The sequence below is a fragment of the Muntiacus reevesi genome, chromosome 3 (genome assembly GCF_963930625.1).
Source record: "Muntiacus reevesi chromosome 3, mMunRee1.1, whole genome shotgun sequence".
Lineage (NCBI taxonomy): Eukaryota > Metazoa > Chordata > Mammalia > Artiodactyla > Cervidae > Muntiacus > Muntiacus reevesi.
Genome location: NC_089251.1, coordinates 118295876 through 118316827, shown reverse-complemented (window position 1 = coordinate 118316827; position 20952 = coordinate 118295876). Strand labels below are relative to the sequence as shown.

General features: G+C 44.3%; 1 protein-coding gene across 6 annotated transcripts in view; it reads left to right on the top strand.

The window, feature by feature from the left end:
- Positions 1-20952, top strand: part of ARMC9 (armadillo repeat containing 9) — a 175838-nt gene that overhangs the window by 16151 nt on the left and 138735 nt on the right. For 5 of the 6 annotated variants that reach the window (XM_065930364.1, XM_065930362.1, XM_065930363.1 and 2 more), the window contains 4 exons: positions 316-408; positions 4279-4303; positions 11608-11765; positions 17219-17317. In XM_065930364.1, coding sequence (XP_065786436.1) covers positions 316-408; positions 4279-4303; positions 11608-11765; positions 17219-17317 — 375 coding nt within the window. The remainder of the gene's footprint in view (positions 1-315; positions 409-4278; positions 4304-11607; positions 11766-17218; positions 17318-20952) is intronic. The other variant, XM_065930365.1, reaches the window with a different exon arrangement.

Sequence of the window (20952 nt, the reverse complement as noted above, 5' to 3'; positions counted from 1 at the left end):
GTATTCAGTCTAATAAGATTACTTGGCATCCTTGAAATACTCAAATCATGTTCAGGGTTATTTTTTCCCTGATTATGAAAGTACTCTGTCCTTTCCTCCTGCCATGGGCTCTTGAATATTCTATAAGTGAATTGGTCAAATGTCCTAAAACCTGTTTTTTACAACATCACACCACTGACAAGACATCTTGCTTCTGATTTCAGTAACTGTGGCAGAGCTATTTCATCCTGAAGGCCACAGCTTGACAGTGTTTGTTGACATTTAGTGACCTGGTGCTTTTCTTATTTTTCCTTGTTCTTTTTTCCTTACCTTTAGGATTCTTGGACTCCGGAATTAAAGTTGAAATTGGAAAAGTTTCTGGCTTTAATGTTCAAAGCCAGTAACACGCCAAAGCTTTTAACATTGTATGTATCCTTTTAAAGCAAATGGAGACCACCTATGGAATTAATAGTTGCCTATGTGTGTGTGTGTGTGTGCTAAGTCATTTCTGTTGTGTCCAACTCTTTGTGACCCTGTGGACTATAGCCTGCCGGGCTCCTCTGTCCATGGGGATTCTCCAGGCAAGAATCCTGTAGTGGGTTGCCATTTCCTCCTCCAGGGGATCTTCCCAAGCCAGGGATCAAACCCTCTTACATCTCCTGCATTGGCGGGTGGGTTCTTTATCATTAGCGCCACCTGGGAAGCCCAAGAATGGCTTGCTGCTACTGCTGCTGCTGCTGCTAAGTTGCTTCAGTCGTGTCCAACTCTTTGCGACCCCATAGGCGGTGGCCCACCAGGCTCCCCCGTCCCTGGATTTCTCCAGGAAAGAACACTGGAGTGGGTTGCCATTTCCTTCTCCAATGTGTGAAAGTGAAAAATGAAAGTGAAGGTGCTCAGTCGTGTCAGACTCTTAGCGACCCCATGGACTGCAGCCCACCAGGCTCCTCCGTCCATGGGATTTTCCAGGCAAGAGTCCTGGAGGTGGGGGGCCACTGCCTTCTCCCAAGAATGGCTTAGATGGCCACAAATAGGGATGGTTGTGGTTGTGCTGCTTCTATACTCGAGTGAATGAAGCACTAACAGGAGCATGTACCAAGGCCTGTAAAGAGTTGACTTCTGTGGCATTGGGTCTCTGAGACTTGGCGAGGGTCTTATTTTCATGTCATGTGCCAAGAAGCTGTCTTGAGTAGGAAAAAAATAATGCCTGTCTTCTTGGAAAAGAACTCTTTAGAATTGTCCCTTTACTGAAGGTCAGTCACTTAATGCCTTGAGGTCATGACATATGGATCAACTCATATATAACTTGTCCTTCCAATCAGGACTTTTAAGAAACAACTTTGTTGAGGTGTAATTTATATACCATAAAATTTGCCCACGGTAAGTATGTTATTGAATGATTTTTAGCAAATGCCCAGAGCTGTGCAGCCATCACCACAATCCATTGTAAACAGAAGCACTTTTGGGAGCAGAAGGGGGACACTGACCAGACAGAGGCCCAGGACGACGTGTAAGCGGAGGCTGGCCAGGGAGGAGCAAGGCCGTTGCCTGCCCATGGAGGCTCCTTCCCAGAGCTGGTCGGTCCCTAAGGATGCTCGTCTCCTTTTATTCTGAACAAGCATGTAGCAAAAGTTATTTCATGACAAGAGTTAGCATTTTGATTTGTAAAGTTGGTGCTTATTTTGTTTACTGTAATAAAAAATTTAGGCCGCTCTGCTGGGTAATGCCTTCTGCTTCCATTCTGACTCCAAAGCGCTGGACTCTGTTTTCCTAATTGGACTCTGAATAGAAATCCCTGGGATTTCATGACACGTTTCTCCTGCTTCCGCTTCCTGAACATTCAGTGGCTCCCTCTTGCCTGTACTCAGCTCCTCACCTCACCCTGAGACTGCCCCCAGATGGGCTTAGTACACCTCCCCTTTCCACTTTTATATCCTTTAAGGTTTTCTTCAAGTTCTTCTCTCTGCCCACGTTTGCAAACCTAGTTCCTTTCCCTCTTATAGTTTTGTATAAAAGGACAGTTTTCAGTGAAATTAGAATTTCTTTACTTGGTTTATGGCTTTTTAAATACACTTTGAAAAAGTATTTGTCAGGACTTCCCTGGTAGTCCAGTAGCTGGGATTCTGTGCTCCCAATGCAGGGAGCCTCGGTTCAATCCCTGGTCAGGGAGCTAGATCCCACATCCCGCAACTAAGAGTTCACCTGCCACAACTAAAGATCCTGTGCAGCCAAATAAATAATTAAAAAAATTAAAAATAAAAAGCCTTTCTCCTTAAAGGTAACAGGTACCAACCATTATGTAAAGGTTCTAAAAGAAAATTTTTACATAATGATACTGGCATATTAATAATAGCACCCACTTCATAGGAATAGTATGAGGACTGAGTTAATACATGAAAAACCTGCTTAAAACTATCCAACATGTAGTAAGCAGTTGTGTTATTGTTACCTGTTGTATTATAGTTTGCAAACACTTGTCACCTTTTATCCCATTCAACATTTGCTTTGAAGCAAATACACTGAAGTCCTGCAGGTAATTTTAAACATTATTCTTCTCTTTTCTTTCTTACGTGGAAATACTTGGAGTTCAGTTCAACATGTATATTAGGTTGAATAGTGTGCTAGGAATTAGGGATAAAAGAAAAAGCCAAGATCGTTGTCTTAGCTGGAGTTTTGAACATGAAAATGGGTGTCTGCGAGGCAGACAGAATGAGGGATAGGAGTTCCAGGTGGAGGGAACAGCTTGTGTCCAAGTGCTGAGCCAGTGTGTCTGGGACACTGAAGGAGTCAGTGTTGCTGGGGCAGAAGGATTGAGATGGAGAGGGTCAGAGATCAGGCAGGGCCGGGTCATGGAGCTTAGTGTGAGGTCCCCTAAGTATTGAGGAGAAAAACATGCTCATGTTTACATTTTTTGAAAATCACTCTCTTTTTATTCCTGATTATAAAATTGGCCCTATTCCTTATAGAAAGTTTGGAAAGCACAGAAATGCATTTGTTTGCACACATATACTTCAAAGTATGTAATGTTTACAATAAGCAAGGATAGACATCTCTATGCACGTATATTTTTAAATATTTTTCTAAAATGAAGAGTGTTTCCTCATAGCGTTAAAATATTCTTCAAAAATAGGTGGTCTCAAAGTTTAAACTTAGAAATTACCTATGTCCCAGCAATTCCACTCCTAGCTGTATCCTCAAGAGAAACAGAAGTGTCTGTCTACGCAGCACCATGTACATGAATGCTCACAGTGGCGTTATCCAAAATAGGCAAAAAGTGCAGACAGCCCAGATGTCCATTGTCTGATGCATGGATGACCAAGTGCACACAGTGGAATATTACGTGGCAATACAAGTGAGTGAGTTACTGATCTGTACTACTACATGGATGAACCTTGAAAACATGATCCTAAAATGAAAGAAGCCAGACATAGAAGGCTGCATATTGTATGATTCCTTTTGTGTGAGGGGGCTAGAAAAGGCAGATCTGCAGAAAGTGTAAGTGGCTGCCTAGGGTGGGGGAGGGTGGTGAGACGGGGTGGGGACCGCTGATGGCACAGGGTCTCTTTCTTGGGTGGTGAAAATAGTCCACTCCTGATTGCGGTGATGGTTGGACAACTCCATGAATATATTGAAAACCATGGAAATGTACACTTTAAATGGGTGAATTCTATAATATGTGAATTACATCTCAACAAAACTGTTACCAGAAAAAGTAAGGAAACCCAAATAAACTAGCTAAACACCTTGGCCTTCAATCAGGGGGCCAGATGTGTGGAAGCTGAGGTTCAAACCCAGGCCACCCAGCACTAGCGTCTGTGGTCATGGGCACTGTGCCATGTTCTTTTCATCAAAATCTCAATTTCCTTAGGCTAGTTGCTTTAATACTGAAGGTACAGAGGTAAAGGGTATGAACACAGATTTGCAGTTTTAGTCCAATGTTTTGGTAAGGAGGCCAGTTAGGGGGCTGTTGGATGCATAGACTGGTTCCTGAGATGGAGAGAGGAGGATTTCCTTAAGGGTAGTCACCCCAGGATTGAGAAGTCTGTTAGCTGTGTTTGCTGTTCATCGGGTTCCAGTTACCTGTTGTGAGCGGTTAACCATCTCAGCTCTTCATGGGGTTCGGGTTACCTGTCCTAAGATGGTTGGTTAACTGTCTTCGCTGTTCATCAGGTTCCAGTTCCCTGTCCTGAGATTTCTCTTTTTCACTGCACTGGGGCTGTTTCCCAGATCACCCAGCACAATGAGAGGGATACCCTGAGTACTGTCTCCTGAATGCCTGTTTTCCTGAACTTCTCATCCCAGAAGGAGAATGGACAAAGCAACAAAGGTAAATCATCTAGATTAACCATTTTTAAATAACAACTTCGCCGACTCGAGTTTTAAGTAATAAATTGGAGAGAATTCCACAGACTTGGCAAATGAGGGCCTTGAAAGTCTAAATACTTATGAAGTGCTTCGCAGTCATTCTCTGCATTCCTTGAGGCCCACGTCTCAGAGTGGCTGGTACTGTTAGCCTTGTCTTGTACGTCAGATGACTAAGACAGGGAGAATCCACTCAGGTGCCAGAAAAATGTCACGGCAGCAGCAGTTAGACGGCGCAGTGCAGCACGAGTGAGGAGAGAGTTATTTCCATGTCTTTCACTTTTACCTTGAACTAGTATAGTCTAACAGGGTCTTATCTCAGCAGCACATGGAGTGTCCGTTCTTATGAAGCGTTTCCGTTTTTCACATTCAAAGTAGGAATTCCAGTCTTAAATTTTTAGCATAAACTGATGGTTTTTCCATGATGAGTCATTTTACCACACCCCTTCATTTTTCAGAAAGATGAGAAAAGTTTTAGTGAACATGGTGGCCACAAGTGGGGTTCTCTGTAGGAGTTTTGTCTCTGACACAATATGATTATGAAAACGGCTGAAGTTACTCTGTTGGAAAGGGTGTGTGACGTGCTTCTTGCCTTTGCTAAGTATTGATGGCATCATCCTGGACTTCCAGCAGGTGGAGTGTTACTACGTGAAATAGCAGGTTTGTCCTTTTCACAGCAGTCCTGCCAGAGAGGATTTCAAAACTTCCTGCCATTGTTTCTCGGTTTCCTTTTAGAGAGTTAAAGTTTTCCAAAGAACAAAAGCGTTAGGAAGTTGTCATTGGCTCTTGGTTCTCCAGCACTGGGAGGATGATCAGTGCTGAGATCCCCACGGGGGCTTCAGTAACTTCAGGTGGGAAGTCCTGGGGTGTCTGTTCTCCACCTCGGGAGCCCTGTGGCCTCCAGCCCTGCGGTTCCAACGGTACAGCCAGTTCTGCGGCCAGGCCGCCCCTCCTGGAGCTCCGAGGCCCCACCTGGAGGAGTGGCAGGTCTCAGGACCCCTCCTCTCTGTCTGCCCGAACATGGAGGAGCGGGGTGCAGCTGTGTCCTTGTGGGGTCAATGGGGACCTCTCTGAGGGTCGCAGACCGCAGCCTTTAACCGTCGGGGTAACTTTGCCTCCAGCACAGTGACCCCGAGGACGAGTGCAGCCCCCAGGACTGCTCCGTACTGGGTCAGTGCAAGTCCGGGCCTTGACCAGGGCGAGTTCAGCCCAGTTTTGTCCCTCTCAGCACAGCTGGAACTCTTCAGCTGGGCCGGCACCTCCCAGGAATGCTCTTGTGCTTCACTGTTTCTCTAGCCATCTGTTTCTCTAGCCGTCCAAGCAGACCACCTCAGGCTTGGTGGCATGAAAGAGCAATGTCCATCTGTTATCCTCCTCTTGCGTGGTCTGGGAGTTATGGGCTCAGTCAGTTCTCCCTCAGGGTTTCTCCCGGGTGTAGACGGAGCCAGGTTGGGTTCGAGCCACCTCCAAGGCTTCCACGAGCACGGGTGTGGCGGCCGATACTGCTGTCAGCTGAGCTCTCAGCACAGGCCCTGGACCGGGACCCCCAAGTGGGCTTTCCTCGTAGCCTGGGTTTCCTCAGGGCCTGGCGGCCGGGTTCCCACCCAGGGTGAATGTCCCCAGAGGGGTGCGGATGGAAGCCGTTTCACCTCTTCACCCAGGCTCTGAAGTAACTCGGTGCTGTTTCTGGTACGTTCTCTTCATAACAAGCAAATTCCTGAAGCCCACGTTCAAAGGAAGGAGAATTACATTCCGCCTCTTGACGGGAAGGCGTGTCAGAGACTTTGCAGTCATGTTTTAGCCGCCGCCCCACCTGTGTCTTCGGGTCCCCGAGGCCTGCCTCAGTGCCTGACTGAGTCTGTTCAGTCCCTGTTCAGATTCGGTCTTTGGGCTCCTAGGCACTGAAGGCAGGAAGGTGGTGAGAAACTTCTCCCGGATTGCCGAGTTTCTGCCAGCCCCTGTCACCCGGCGTGCCCTGCAGTTTAGGGGGACAGCTTCTTGCCAGGAACCAGTTATGTCTCCAGTAAGCGGCCCAGTTTTGCAGACAAAAATAAACATGGGTGGGGGGAGTGCACGTAGAAGAGCCTGTGTTTTTTCTACAGATGTTTCATTTGGTGTTTCAGCAAGGAGGACAGGGTTCCGAGCCTTCTTTAAGTTCGATTTGAGTTTTCCGAGGCTAGCTAAGCAGGATGTCTGTGGAATTGAGTCTGGCAGGCACGGCGTGTGTCTGCGGCAGAATAGCCCCAAATGCAGTGTCGCCATGGAGATGAGGGAATAGCACCCGGCAAGGCACTTGTGCCAGGGGTTCGGGCCCAGGCCCAGCGTCACCACAGCTAGTTGACTGGATAATGTCATTATGTGTCTGGATAGGAAGGTTTCATGGGCAGAGTGAGATTTCCATTAACTTTTTCTTTTCTTGTTTTTGTTCTCTCTTTTTAATTCGTTATTATTTCCGTAAACTTTGGAAGAAGGGTGGGCAAAGTGTTTGGAGTATGGAAAAGTCTCTCAAAAGGAATTATATTAAAAATGGTGTTAGGAATAAAAACTTAGGTTGGCAGCATAGCATGTTGGATTATTATTTTCACCTAGCCGTCTAAAAAAGGATATAGAAATAGCATCTTTCAGCATTCCTGGCATTATTCATTTGGCCCCTTCAGAAAATGGGCAACTGATCATTTTTCTGGAGTTCAGAGCTATAAATAGTGTTTCTGATCATGATGACTGATATTCCTAGTTCTTTCTAGCCTTAACTTTCTTCATCCAGCATTTGTGGATTAGCAAAAGAACAAAGAACTGATTTATATCTAAATACAAAGAAAAAAGTATGTATATTGTAAAAATAAGGAGATTAATTTAGTTTTTTATATTGTTGTTGTTCAGTCGCTGCGTTGTATCCGATTCTTTATGACCCCATGGACTGCAGGACATTAGGCTCCTCTGTCCTGCACTATCTCCCAGAGTTTGCTCAGATTCATGTTCATTGAGTCAGTGATGCTGTCTAACCATTTCATCTTCTGCCACCCTCTTCACCATGTGCCTGCAATCTTTCCCAGCATCAGGGTCTTTTCCAGTGTGTTGGCTCTTTGCATCAGGTGGCCAAAGTATTGGAGTTTCAGCTTCGGCATCAGTCCTTCCAATGAATATTCAGCATTGATTTTTATATTAGGTTAGAAAAAGTTTCTGTATTTTGAAAGGTATTGTCTTGAGCAGCCTAGGGGGTCTCCAAAGTTAAATCTCATCTACTCTTATAAAAATGGTACACTGGGATGACCCAGAGGGATGGGATGGGGAGGGAGGTGGGAGGGAGGTTCAGGATGGGGAACACATGTAAATCCATGGCTAGTTCATGTCAATGTATGGCAAAAACCACTACAATATTGTAAAGTAATTAGCCTCCAACTAATAAAAATAAATGGAAAAAAAAAGCAATGCATCTAAATGAAGTATAAATGTTAACAGGAGAAAACTTGATTGTTGTACTGTAGTGAAGATCTCCGTCAGTTTTGTTATTGTTTCATTTCCTGCAGGAATTAAAAAAACCGTCTGTGACCTTAACTGGCATTCTTTTAGTTGTGTATATGTTTTGTTTAAAGCTTGCAGTTCTTTGTCCAAAGAATGGACAGAGAATGCAGTTCTTTGGACTTTTGCACAAATTATGTCAGTGACCTTGAAATATAAAGCATCTCAATAAGTTTTGCTGGCATGACTATGGCAGTTTCATTAAAATAACATGAGCCAAGACATCTCCACTAAAAGTTGACATCTTGGAAGGCGAGGCATCTTGGCTGAGTTGTCCTTCTCTCATAAAACTTTTGACAGGGAAAAGAAAGAGTCAGAGTTCTGTTTAATGCTCAGAAATAGAGTTGATATTTTGAGCTGTAACCCAGATATCTTACAGTAATGGTCAGGTCCTGTTTATAACTGTGAAGTTGTCTGCACATTGATGTCTCTGGATAGCAGACTGTTTTTGCTAACAGAGAAGGAGTTGCCTACTTCTTTCTTTCCTGTTTATAAAATTTGAATTTTTTCCCCATGAATGAAACTAATTTTTATAAGTAAATGCTGGGTTTTATGGGCTTCCCCTGTGGCTCTGCGGTAAAGGATCCACCTGCAATGCAGGAGACAAAGAGACACAGGTTCAATCCCTGGTTCAGAAAGATCCCCTGGAGAAGGGCATGGCAACCCACTCCAGTGTTCTTGCCTGGAGAATCCCACGGGCAGAGGAGCCTGGTGGGCTGCAGTCCATGGGTCCATAGGGTCCATAAGGTCGCAAAGAGTCAGACACGACTGAGCGACTAAACAGCAACTCTTTTCTGTAGGCTGCTGGTAGTTAGGGCTCTTTTCTCTCAGGTTACCATACTTTGAAATTGTCATAAATTCCATTTCTTTGTTCTCAAGGTAAAAGCTCCACAAATAGTCCCTTACATTTAGTTAATTGACAGTGAGTTTCTGAGGGGAGTTTTTTGGTGCAGTCCCCTTTCAAGAGGGACTCCTTGGGTGACATTAACATTGATGGTTTGAGAAGTCATTTGACCGAGCTAATGGGTTTTGGTATTTCATTCATCTACTACTTGGTACATGTTGAGAAAAATGTCATAGATTCTCTCTAATATTTATTAGCATAAAATGGGACTGTGAATAATCTAAAATTTTCATCCCTGAAAGTTCTTATCTATGTAATTTTGAGTTTTGGATGTATGAGAAAGCTTAAATAATACTTAGTGGGGGAAGAAGGTAGTGACTCTCAGTATTGTATTAGGAGAATGATAAATGATTCCCAGGGATATTCTCCAGAGGTTCAAATACTGGATGTAAATTTGTTTCAGATGACTTTTTAAAGCTATCTTTCAATACTGAAAGTTGATGGGTATTAAATAATAATAATAATTTGTTACATGGTAACTGGGGTTTTAATAGTTAAAGTATTTTGCTTCTGTACATCAACAATTGTGAAACATGAACGTTTTTTAAATACAGTGGGAATGTGGGTTATCATGGTAGCTGTTTAGGATACAAATTAAGAGGAATAGATAATTTAGGGCAGGGTTTCTCAAACATGCAGTTATGTGTCAGAGCCATTTGAGGAATGTAGAGTTTGTTAACAATGTAGGAATTTGTTAACAATACCCAGTATCCACAAAAATCAGCCTCTGAAGTTGAAGCTTGATCATTTTTATTTTTGGATGATTCTGATATATTTCAGAGTTTACATACCTCTGCTTTAGGACATAACCTTTCTGCCATTTTTTTCAAGTGATCTACTTATATAGAAATATATTTAGAAAATCTTTGACCCTTTTCCATGAAAGGAAATAATAATAATAGCTGCCATGTATAGCCCACCAGGTGACTGCAGACACAAAACTAAAAGATGCTTGCTCCTTGGAAAGACAGCTATGACATACCTAGATGTATTAAAAAGCAGAGACATCACTTAGCCAACAAAGAGGTCCATAAAGGCAAAGCTTTGGTTTTTCCAGTAGTCATATATGGATGTGGAAGTTGGACCATAAAGAAGGCTGAGTGCCAAAGAAGTGATGCTTTCAAACTGAGGTGCTGGAGAAGACTCTTGAGAGTCCCCTGGACTATGAGGAGATCAAACCAGTCAATCCTAAAGGAAATCAACCCTGAACATTCATTGGAAGGACTGGTGCTGAAGCTGAAGCTCCAATACTTGGCCACCTGATGCAAAGAACTGACGCATTGGAAAAGACCCTGATGCTGGGAAAGTTTGAGGTCTAGAGGAGAAGGGGGCATCAAAGGATGAGATGGTTGGATGGCATCATTGACCCAGTGGACATGAGTTTGAGCAAACTCTGGGAGACAGTGAAGTACAGGGAAGCCTGGTGTTGCATGGAGTTGCAGAGAGTCTGACACGACTGAGCACCTAAGCATAGCACAGCGTAGTTGATTTACAGTATTATATTAGTTTCAGGTATATATACAACATAGTGATTCAATATTTTTATAGGTTATATTCCTTAAAGTCATTATAAAATAATGCCTGTATTTGGTCTTTATAAAGTCTCTCTGTATGCATGGATGTGGGGCCAGCAACGGGTCCTTCCATCAAAAGTGTGACCTTCCAGGCAAGGGAGAAAGTAGGGCAGAGGCAAGGAGGGCTGCCACCGATGAAGATTCCAGCTGTGCCCAGGGTGGCTTGGCCATCTTGTGCCGCTGTGAGGGATGGGGGCAGGGTGGTGGTGGGGTTCCAGGAAGAGGACCCTAGAACCTTTCAAGGCTACTGCTGTAAGGCCCAGTGGGGTGGCTTATGCTTTCTCAAACCGGCAGAGTGAACACCAGGCATCTTACCTAACTTTTACTTAAAACTTTTACGCAGCCCTAATTTTTACTTAAAAGGAAGAACTTATCCCTCATACAGACTCACAGGGCACAAACAGAGAAAAAGACTCAGTTTTGGTTCAGCCATTTTGTGAACTGGTGATATAAGGAAACATTGAGTTCATTTCTCGTATATGTACAGAGAGGAACTGAAAGAAGTTATATGGGATTCAGCCAAGGAAGTAGATTTTGTTAGGAAAGTCAGTGATGAGCAGTTCAACTATCAGGGTAAAACATTAAAAGAAATCAAGGACTTCCCTGGGGTCCAGTGGTTAAGACCCTGTGTTTCCAACGCAAGGGGCGCATGTTTGATGTCTGGTCAGGGAACACAAAGATCCCACCTGCCATGAAGTGCAGCCAAAAAGAAGAAATTAGAAGATCGATGATTACAAAGCACTTTGTAAGTAAATGTGACATCAACAGAAGTGTAAAATACATACTGCTAAGTTCATTGTTATAGTAAAATATTCTTACAGGAGGCGTGGTATTCAGTTGAGAAGAATATAATTATTTTTTATTTTGTAGTTTTTTTTTAAAAAATCTTTTTAAATTTTGTTTTTGTTTCTTTAAAAAATTATTTATTTATTTACGGCTGTGCTGAGTCCTCCTTGCTGCACAGGTTTTTTTCTAGTTATAGCAAGCAGGGGCTACTCTCTAGTTGCAATGTAATAGCTTCTCTTGTTGAGGAGCACAGGCCCTAGAGCGTGCAGGCTTCAGTAGTTGCAGCATGTATGCTCAGTAGCTGTGGCCCATGGGCCGAGTTGCTCCATGGCACGTGGGATCTCGGATCAGGGATGGAACCCGTGTCTCCTGCATTGACAGATGGATTCTTTGCCCCTGAGCCACCAGGGAAGCCCTTTGTAGACTTTTTCCTTTTAACCATCGCTTTTTTGTTTTGTTTCAATGTACATGTAAATTGCTTCCTAGACATGTTGCAGCAGCTCCACCAGCAGCTGGTAGAAGCTGAGCGGAGGTCCATGACGTACCTGAAACGGTACAACAGGATTCAGGCCGACTACCACAACCTCATTGGAGTCACGGCAGAGCTGGTGGATTCTCTGGAGGCCACGGTCAGTGGCAAGATGGTAAGGAGGTCCCCCATTGTCCACGTGTCTTGAGATAAAGATGAGTTGTGGGCACAGATGATTCCTTGCCACCCCCAGCCAGTGACATTTGCCCTCTACTTTACAAGCCGAGGAGCAGCTGTTTATCACGCCGCTGCAGTATTTCATCCATTTTTCCTGACATATTACCTACTGAGTCTTTATTTCTCTAGCCTGTTCTTAATGTTAGCAAATAATGGGCAGCAGAAAAAAAATTATGTTGTGGCATAAAAACAGGGGGAGATACTCTTTTGGTATACAGGAGACCTCTGGGTTTTTATATACTGATTTTGTATCCGGTAACCTTTCTGAACTCCATAATCTGAGAGATTCTTTTGATCGATTCTCCTGTATTCTAGATTGGCAGTCATATCGCTTTCAAATAATGCTATTTTGTTTTTCCTTGTCTATCCTAACTTTCTTTTTTCTTGCCCCCCTTAGCTAATTAGCTAAGACTCTCTGGGAGGCTGTTGAATGAGCTGATGGGCATGTTTGTCTTCTCTCTGACTTTAATGGGAGTGACTCTAGTGTGTTACTCAATAAAAAGGTAGAAAGCATAATAAAATCACATTCTGGAAGTAGAATTTCTTTTACTGGAAGTAATTGTGGGTTCACATGTAATTTTAAGGCATAGTGCAGACAGTCCTTGTACCCTCTTCCCAGTTTCCACCAGTTGTAATAGTTTGCAAAACAATAGTACAGTATCTCAGCCAGGATATTGGCACTGATACAATCTATTGCTTTACCCTGATTTCCCCAGTTTTACTTGTACTCATGTGTGTGTGTGTATGTGTGTGTTTTAAGCTTTATACAGTTTTATCACCAATATAGTTTTATGTATTAAACTTGCTTTAACACCTTAAAATGTGAATATAAAATAAAATGTGTTCTAGAAATTTTTGAAAATATAGAACTAGGCAAAAATAAGATTAAAATTACCTGCCATTATCTCACTTAGTAATAACACTTGTTAACATTCCAGACTTTTTTTTTTTTTTTGACCTTTTTATTTTTTTATTTTTTCAGTGGGTTTTGTCATACATTGATATGAATCAGCCATAGAGTTACACGTATTCCCCATCCCGGTCCCCCATCCCACCTCCCTCTCCACCCGATTCCTCTGGGTCTTCCCAGCCCACCAGGCCCGAGCACTTGACTCATGCATCCCACCTGGGCTGGTGGTCTGTTTCACCACAGATAATATACATGCTCAGACTTTTTTTTTTTCAAAACTTAGATACACACGTTTTACAGAAGTGGGCTCAGTTCACACAGTCTTCTAGTCTGCTTTTCTCCTAAATACCGAATCATGCATCCTTGAAGTCATTAAATATCCTAGGATGCCTCACCTCTCGTGGCTGTTTTCCGTCATGTTACTTAGTGTGTTGGGTCTCTATTGTTAGGATTGTTTCCAGATTTTTACTTTCGTAAGGGGGCATTTTAGTAAACACTTGAATCAGTTGTGCAGTTCCCTGGGATTACCCCAGAACTCTAGGCCAGAGCAACAGGTGTGGATTCCTTTTTACTATAAAAAATTGTGAAAGTGAAAGTGAAAGTTGCTCAGTCATGTCCAACTCTTTTGCGTCCCCATGGACTGTATAGTCCATGGAATTCTCCAGGCCAGAATACTGGAGTGGATAGCCTTTCCCTTCTCCAGGGGATCTTCCCAACCCAGGTCTCCTGCATTGCAGGTGGATTCTTTTAAATATGTTTTAATACCCTATACTGAAATGTCTTTGCCCGGATGAAAACACAGCACACAAACATTCACAGAACTGCTGAAAGTTGCATGGTGTGACTGGAATGGCCGAAGCTAGAGGGTGGGGAGTAGCGTATGTTGGAAGACGAGGCAGGGGAGGTGTATTGGGGGCAGTCACGGAGAGATTTATAGACTGTACTTAGGAACATGTGCTTCACCCTGCAGTTACTGAGGAACTTTTGAAATGTATATCTTGAAAATTGTTGAGGCTTTTTAGTTCTGAAAACAACACATGCCGACTTTTCTTTAGTACAAAGAAGTACCAGAAACAAAACAAAGATGGCTTATGTAATCACTGTTAACAAAAAAATGAAGAAAAGAAGGCATGTATGTAAAGAATTCAAATAGTACAGAAATAAAAGAAAACGTGCGTTTTCCTTTTGCCGTCTCTCCTATTAAACAATAACTGCCATCGTCGTGGTGTGGCTGCCACAGCCAGGGTTGATGTGATGCTGGGTGTGACCTGCTGACCACAGGTGGGATCTGAGCTCAGTGGAGTGTGCAAGCAGAGGCCCACACACCACTAGGCAGGCGGTTGGAAGGGCCTCCATTATCAAGACAGGGAGACATGGGGTTGGGGCAGGGGGCAGCACTGGAGTCTGAACTAGCTTGTTTTTAATGTAAAATAAATACATGCTCTTAGTAAAAAATTGAAACACCTCAGAGGAGTATATAGTTAGGAGCAAAAGGCCTCTTACACACACAGTTCCTTAGTCTCATTTTCTTGCAAGATTAACACTTGTGTATTACTTCAAAACCCTTCTGTGCATACATGTGCATGCGTGTGCATATACACATACTACTTGGGGTTATGTAACCCATTATCCTTCTCAAACTTGCTATTTCACTTTCAGCATATCTTGGAAATCTTTCCACATGACCACACACTACTTCATTCTTTTTAATGCTTGTACATTATTCCACTGTAAGGGTCAGCCATAATTCGTCAGATCTCTGATGATGAACATTTAGATTTTTTTGTTTGCTATAACACAAAATGTTATACATACTGTGAAGTCACTCAGTCGTGTCCAACTCTTTGCGACCCCGTGGACTGTAGCCTACCAGGCTCACCTGTCCATGGGATTTTCCAGTCAAGAGTACTGGAGTGGGTTGTCATTTTCTTCTCCAGGGGATCTTCCCAACCCAGGGATCAAACCTGGGTCTCCCGCATTGCAGGCAGATGCTTTACCCTCTGAGCCACCAGGGAAGTCCTGTACATACTGTATATATCCTTATATATACAGTATACCTTTGAATGTAGGGAAGATAAACACCTGAATGGAATTACTAGGTCAGAAGTTATGGGCATTAAAGTCTTGATAGATGTTGCCAAATTATTTCTCCAAAGATTTCAACAATGTCTACCCACCCTCCACCCCCAGTAGCATATCAGAATATCTATTTCTTCACACATTTGTCAACACTAGGCATGATTATACTTTGAAATTTTTGCTGGTTGGATAAGTAAAACTTGGTATTCTGAATATTTCAACTTACATTTCTTTAATTATGTGTGAGGCCAAATATATTTTCATATGTCTTTTGGCCATTTATATTTTGTCCTTTAGTCAACTATTGTATAGATGTCCTGTCCTCTTTTCACTTGTTTTAAGCAAGAAGGTGACAGAATCAGATTTCCGTGTTAAAGAAACAGTTCTGGTATCAAAGGAGAGGAAGCAATTTCAGGAGCAAAGTGTTGCTCCAAAGTCTCAGAAATCACAGAAAACTCTAGAAGTCCAGAACTGAAAAGTGTCCAGTGTGTCTGCCGTTTAGAAAGTCATTGGTGGTGGCCTTTACCTTGGGAGTTTCCATGGGGGTGGTGCAGATGGAGGCTCACCTGGGTTGTGTGGACAGGTAAAGGGAAGGCGAGGCAGCAGATGTCGGCTGTTCTTTTAAGGACCATGGCTGTGAAGGAGGAACATCGAGAGGGTGGTTGATAGATGAGGATCTCGGGAGGAGAAAGGGGAAGGTATTTTTGAAATATGAAATATATCTGTACACGGTTCTAGGTTGTAGGGAAGGAACTGGTATAAAAGGAAAGGTGAGATGCACAGGATGAACAAGGAATGATTTGATTTTGATCCTGTAGGCGTTCAGAGATGGGCTGAGGATAATGTAGGAGGTGCAGCCTTGAGGTGGAGCCCAGATGATCCAAGAAATTCTGCACAAGGAACAGTCTTTCTTGTGGCTGAAACAGACCAGAGATTTCCAGGGGACAGACAGGAGAGCCACAGGGAGAGAAGGGGTCTAGCCCAGTGTTCCTGCTCCTTCCAACCCACCAGTTAGTTGAGTAGTTGTCCTCTTGTAGGCATGAGTGAGTGAGCATTGGGAAGGGACGCCTGTTACATTAGCATGTGGGAGTTCACCACACACAGTCAGGAGACTGGGAAAAAAAGTGTCCCTCCAACAGTCAGGCATAGAAAAAATCTGGAAGGAGGTAAAACTGTCTGGTGGCTCAGTGGTAAAGAATCCACCTGCAATGCAGGAGACGCAGGTTTGATCCCTGGGTCAGGAATATCCCCCGGAGAAGAGAAAGGCAATCCACTCCAGTATACTTGCTTGGAAAATCCCATGGATAGAGGAACCTGGCGGGTTACAGTCCATGGGGTTGCAAAAGAAGTCAGATACAACTTAGCAACTAAACATCGACAACCTCTAGGGATTGACTTGTGGGGGCAGGGTGGACTGGGGACAGGTTGGGGCACTCTTACCTTTTTTTTTTTTTTTTGACCACACAGCTTGTGGTATCTTAATTCCCTGACCAGGGATGGAACCTGGGCCCTTGACAACGAGAGGAGAGTCCTAACCACTGAATCACCAGGGAATTCTCATTTTTATATATATTTTTTTTAAAAATGAGAAAAAAATGTTTCAGAGATTACCACCTTAGATGCTGGATATCAGTCCTGAATCATGAAGGCTAATGAGAGAGGCATGAAAGGTGCTGAAGAAAGAGGCCATCGTGTGACTGCTTTGATGCAGAAGTAACCCATCTCCCGTCGTCGTCGAGCACTGGGTGGTTCATAACAAGCCTCCGTCACTCATTCAGTTACCGTTTACTGAGCGTCTATCACGTGCTGGGCTCTCCCCTGGTCCCCGGGACACAGAGCCATAGGCCTCCTTCATCTCTTCCCACAGGTCCGGAAAGCAGGAGGCAGACCCATTGGTTTTGTTGAGTCCACTGCTTGAGCCCAGATCTTCAGATTTTAAGCCCGGCATTCTTTCTATCATGACTTTCCATCCATTCTTACCGCTCCCCCCTCCCCCTGCCCTACCATGACTTCACTGCTTGAATTAACAAAAAATTGGTTTAAAATCAAGTTTATTTTATGGGAATTCCCTGGCTGTCCAGTGGTTAGGTGCTTTCACTGCGGAAGGCCCAGGTTCAATCCCTGGTCAGGGAACTAAGATCCCACGAGCCAGGCAGTGTGGCCAAAAAAGAAAGTTTATTTTGCAGGACAGTGGGAGTATGTTAAGTGCAATTACATGACTTAAAGTATGCTATCCCGTGGTCACACCTGGAGAGTGTTAGTTTTCTCATCAGGTTCAACTCGCTAGCACTCCGATGTTAAAGCAAAATCTCACCTCCGCGCCCGTGGAGCGGCCGTGGAGAGTCAGTGCCCGCACCGGCCAGGGCAGCACTCACCAGCCATGCCTCCTCTGTCCTCTGCAGATCACGCCCGAGTACCTGCAGAGCGTCTGCGTCCGCCTCTTCAGCAACCAGATGCGGCAGAGCCTGGCGCGCAGTGTGGACTTCACGAGGCCCGGCACGGTGAGGCCCACAGATTTCACCACGTGTGTTAGTTGCTCTGCGGTGTCTGACTCTTTTGCGACCCCATGGACTGTAGCCCGCCAGGCTCCTCTGTCCATAGGATTCTCCAGCTAAGGGTACTGGGGTGGGTTACCATAGATTTCACCATGCCATAACTTTAAAAAATGAGAGAGCAGGAGGAAAGAACACATTCGGGAGTCTGCATTCCAGCAGGCTTTGGAGGTCTGTACCTTCCCAGAAGGAAAAGAAAGCTGTTTTTGGAGAGTGAGCAGCTGGAAGGCAGCCTCCTGGCGGGGAGACAGGCTGGTCTCTTCCGGGTGGGGCTGCTCTGTGGGCACCAGGGCCGGTAACAGCAGCAGGTCGGGAGGAAACCAAGGCAACTTCATCCTCTTTTACGGATAACTGCCAGGTCTCAGGCAGGGCCTTTCTTTTTCTCTCTTTCAACTTTATAAAGCTATAAATAGCCCAAAGGACACTTGTATACCCTTTACCCATATTCACCAACTGCTGATATTCAACTCTTTTGTTCACTTCCTCTCCACACACACACACAATATGTTTTCTGAACCATCTGAGGATAAATTACATATATTATGTCCTTTTCTCCTAAATACTTCAGTGCACTGTGCATTCATTAATAGGAATGTTCTCTTATATAACTATGATGATCAGTTTCAGTACATTTAATAGTGATGCAGTATTTTGCCTCATTAACTTACTGTTCATTTTCCAGTTTTGTGAGCTGAACTATTAACACCCTTTACAGCATCTCCCCACCCCCACCCCACAGTGTGGGGTCAGGTATTACAGTTGACTTGTCCCATCTCTTTAGCCTCCTTTCGTCTTGAAGGTCCTCTCTGTCTTTCTTTGACTTTGATGACATTGACATTTTAGAAGAAGGGAGTCCTTCCCCTCCTTTAAAAATAGAACATTTCTCCTTTTGTGGTTGATGTTTCCTTGGGGTTAGATTCAGGTTTGCCTTACAGGCCAAAATACCCCATAGGTGATATATCCTTCCTCGGAGAGTTTGTCTGGAGGCTCGGGGAGTTGGTTGGGTCCTCAACCAGGAACAGACAGAGTACACCAGCGTCTCTTGAGGGAGTCTTCAATTCATGGACCCCTGTCCCGGGAGATACCAGCCTGGCGCTTGGTCCAGAGGCCGAATGTGTGGAGCTAGGCAGCTAGGAGGGAACACTGGGTTATCCTGAGGCACACTCGAGGGTCAGAGCTTTTCCCCGAGGACTAAAGCCCCATCACCCGAGGGTCAGAGCCCCCCCAGGATCAGCCCCCCCCCCCCGCCGTGAGGGTCAGAGTCCCCTCACCTGAGGGTTAGATTCCCCCCCCCAAGTTTTAGAGCTCCCCACCCCAGGATCAGAGTCCCTCCCCCCAAGGGTCACAGCACCCCTCCATGAGGGTCAGACCCCCTCCTTGAGGGTCAGAGCCCCCCCTCGAGGGTCGGAGTCCCCCTTCAAGTCAGACAGAGCCCCTCCTGCCGAGGGTTAGAGCCCCAGTTTTTCCTGAAGTGTTTGTACATGAACACTAGGGTCTTCATAAACAGAGGCCTTTTTTAGTTTTAAAATAATCTACCTCATTCTCAAATAGGTTTGAAGCAACTTCTTATTATGAGAAAACACACATGTGAGAAATGAAAAAATAGAAAATAAAGATAAAGAAATTTTGGTTAGAATTCATAGACACTGAAAGTAGATTGGTGGTTGCCAGCAGGTAGGGGAAATGGAGAGATATTGGTCAAGGGGTGCAGACATCCAGTTTTAAGATGAGTATGTTCTGGGGATGTAATTGACAGCATGATGACTATAGTTAACAATACTGTATTGTGAACTTGACGGTTTCTAAAGGAATAGATCGTAAATGTTCTTACTAGAAAAAAAGGTGAGGTGACAGCTGTGTATTGTGGTAATCACGTCACAGTACACACCTTTATCAAGTTATCACACTGTACACCTTGAACTCATACAATGATACATGTTAGTTATATCTCAGTGATACTGGAGGGAAAAGAGAAATTATGGTTAAAAGGAAATGAGGGTGAGAAAAATAAAAGTAAGCCAGGCTAAGACTGGTATAAAAAATGCACGTGGGGAAGGTGGCCTGAAATTGGTGCCGGCTTTCCAGCAGCCAGTGCAGAAAGCAGTTACATGATTTATTTATAACGGAAGAGATGATGATATTCACTGCATCTAAGACAACATTTGTGCTGCACGTGCAGCCTCCGAAGCACAGCGGTAAAATGAATGCCCATGAGCCCATCACACGTGCCCACAATAGACCATCTCAGTGCCGCCAGCGTCCCCTGGTGCCCTTTAGACCATGAACTTTTTCCAACTCAGTGTATTACTCTTACAGTTTAAAAGCAAGTCACTAAGTACATTATTTTTGAAGACTGGCAAGTCAAAAAAGCGCTGCATGGGGTGATGCTGTAGCTCAGACCTGAGGAGAGTTCCTCTCGTGGATCTTGGTAGAAAGGATGTGGTACCATCCTTGTGAGCCAGCGTCCTTGACCGTGTCCTTGGGGTGCACGTGGAAGGACTGGCCAGCCGCTGCTGTGTCGGCTGCGCCACACGTGGACAGTGAAGGATAGGAGCTGTGGAGCCGGTGCTTGAGGATATGGCTCCAATGACGTCTGTGTACAGAAATCTTAGTGAGTCGGCCATTTTTTTAAAATGTCAGTTAAGTACACACAGACATCTGAGTGTCAAACAAGTAACTTCCTCGTGGGCCCTCTAGGATGGAGGGCATTAGGCCACCTCCCTGAGGACCGGCTGAGTTGAGTTTTTATGTTCTATATATGCCTGGCTGTAAGTCATCAGTCTTGGGATGACTTTAAGGATCAGAGTGTCTTTACCAAAAATAGGGGCTTTCTAGGGACTTCCCTGGTGGTCCAGTGGCTAAGACTCCATGCTCCCAACGCAGGAGGCCTAGGTTCAATCAATCCCCTCATCAGGGAACCATTAACAGATCCCACATGCTACAACTAAGGTAAATTTTTAACCATAAATTGAAAGAGACCCCACATGACTTGAGGCAGAGCACAAAACAGAAGACTGATGTCATGTTTGAAAGGAGTAGCATCAAAGGGGATGGGGGCACAGCACGTAGGACCTTTCATCCCGCTGGAGGTCACCTTCGTTTGCCAAGAGACTGGTCCTGCCATCCTCCCCCGTTGCAGTGAGGCCAAGATACAGAGTCTAAGCCTCAGAATTCACAGGAGGGAGGGTGAACTCTGTTTATCTTAACTCATGACCATTTTTTTTTTGGTCACTGACTGAGTCACTGACTTACTAGGCAATAAAAGCTGCAAACAGTCTTTTATTGTTCCTGGTATATCTTTCTTACAAGATGATAAAAAAGAGTAGATGAGGGGTCATTATGAAAGTGTACAGGATATTGTCATTGATTGGGCATGCCTAACGTCAATGTGTGGTGTCAGATGTATAATGTATGGAGAGGAAATTAGGATACAATTTAGATGGGCTGTGTGGTGACTGAGCTGATAGGATCTAGGATTCGGAAGGAGTAAGTGCATGTGTTAGTCACTCAGTCGTGTCCAACTCTTTGAGATCCTATGCACTGTAGCCTGCCAGGCTCCTCTGTCCATAAAATTCACCAGGCAA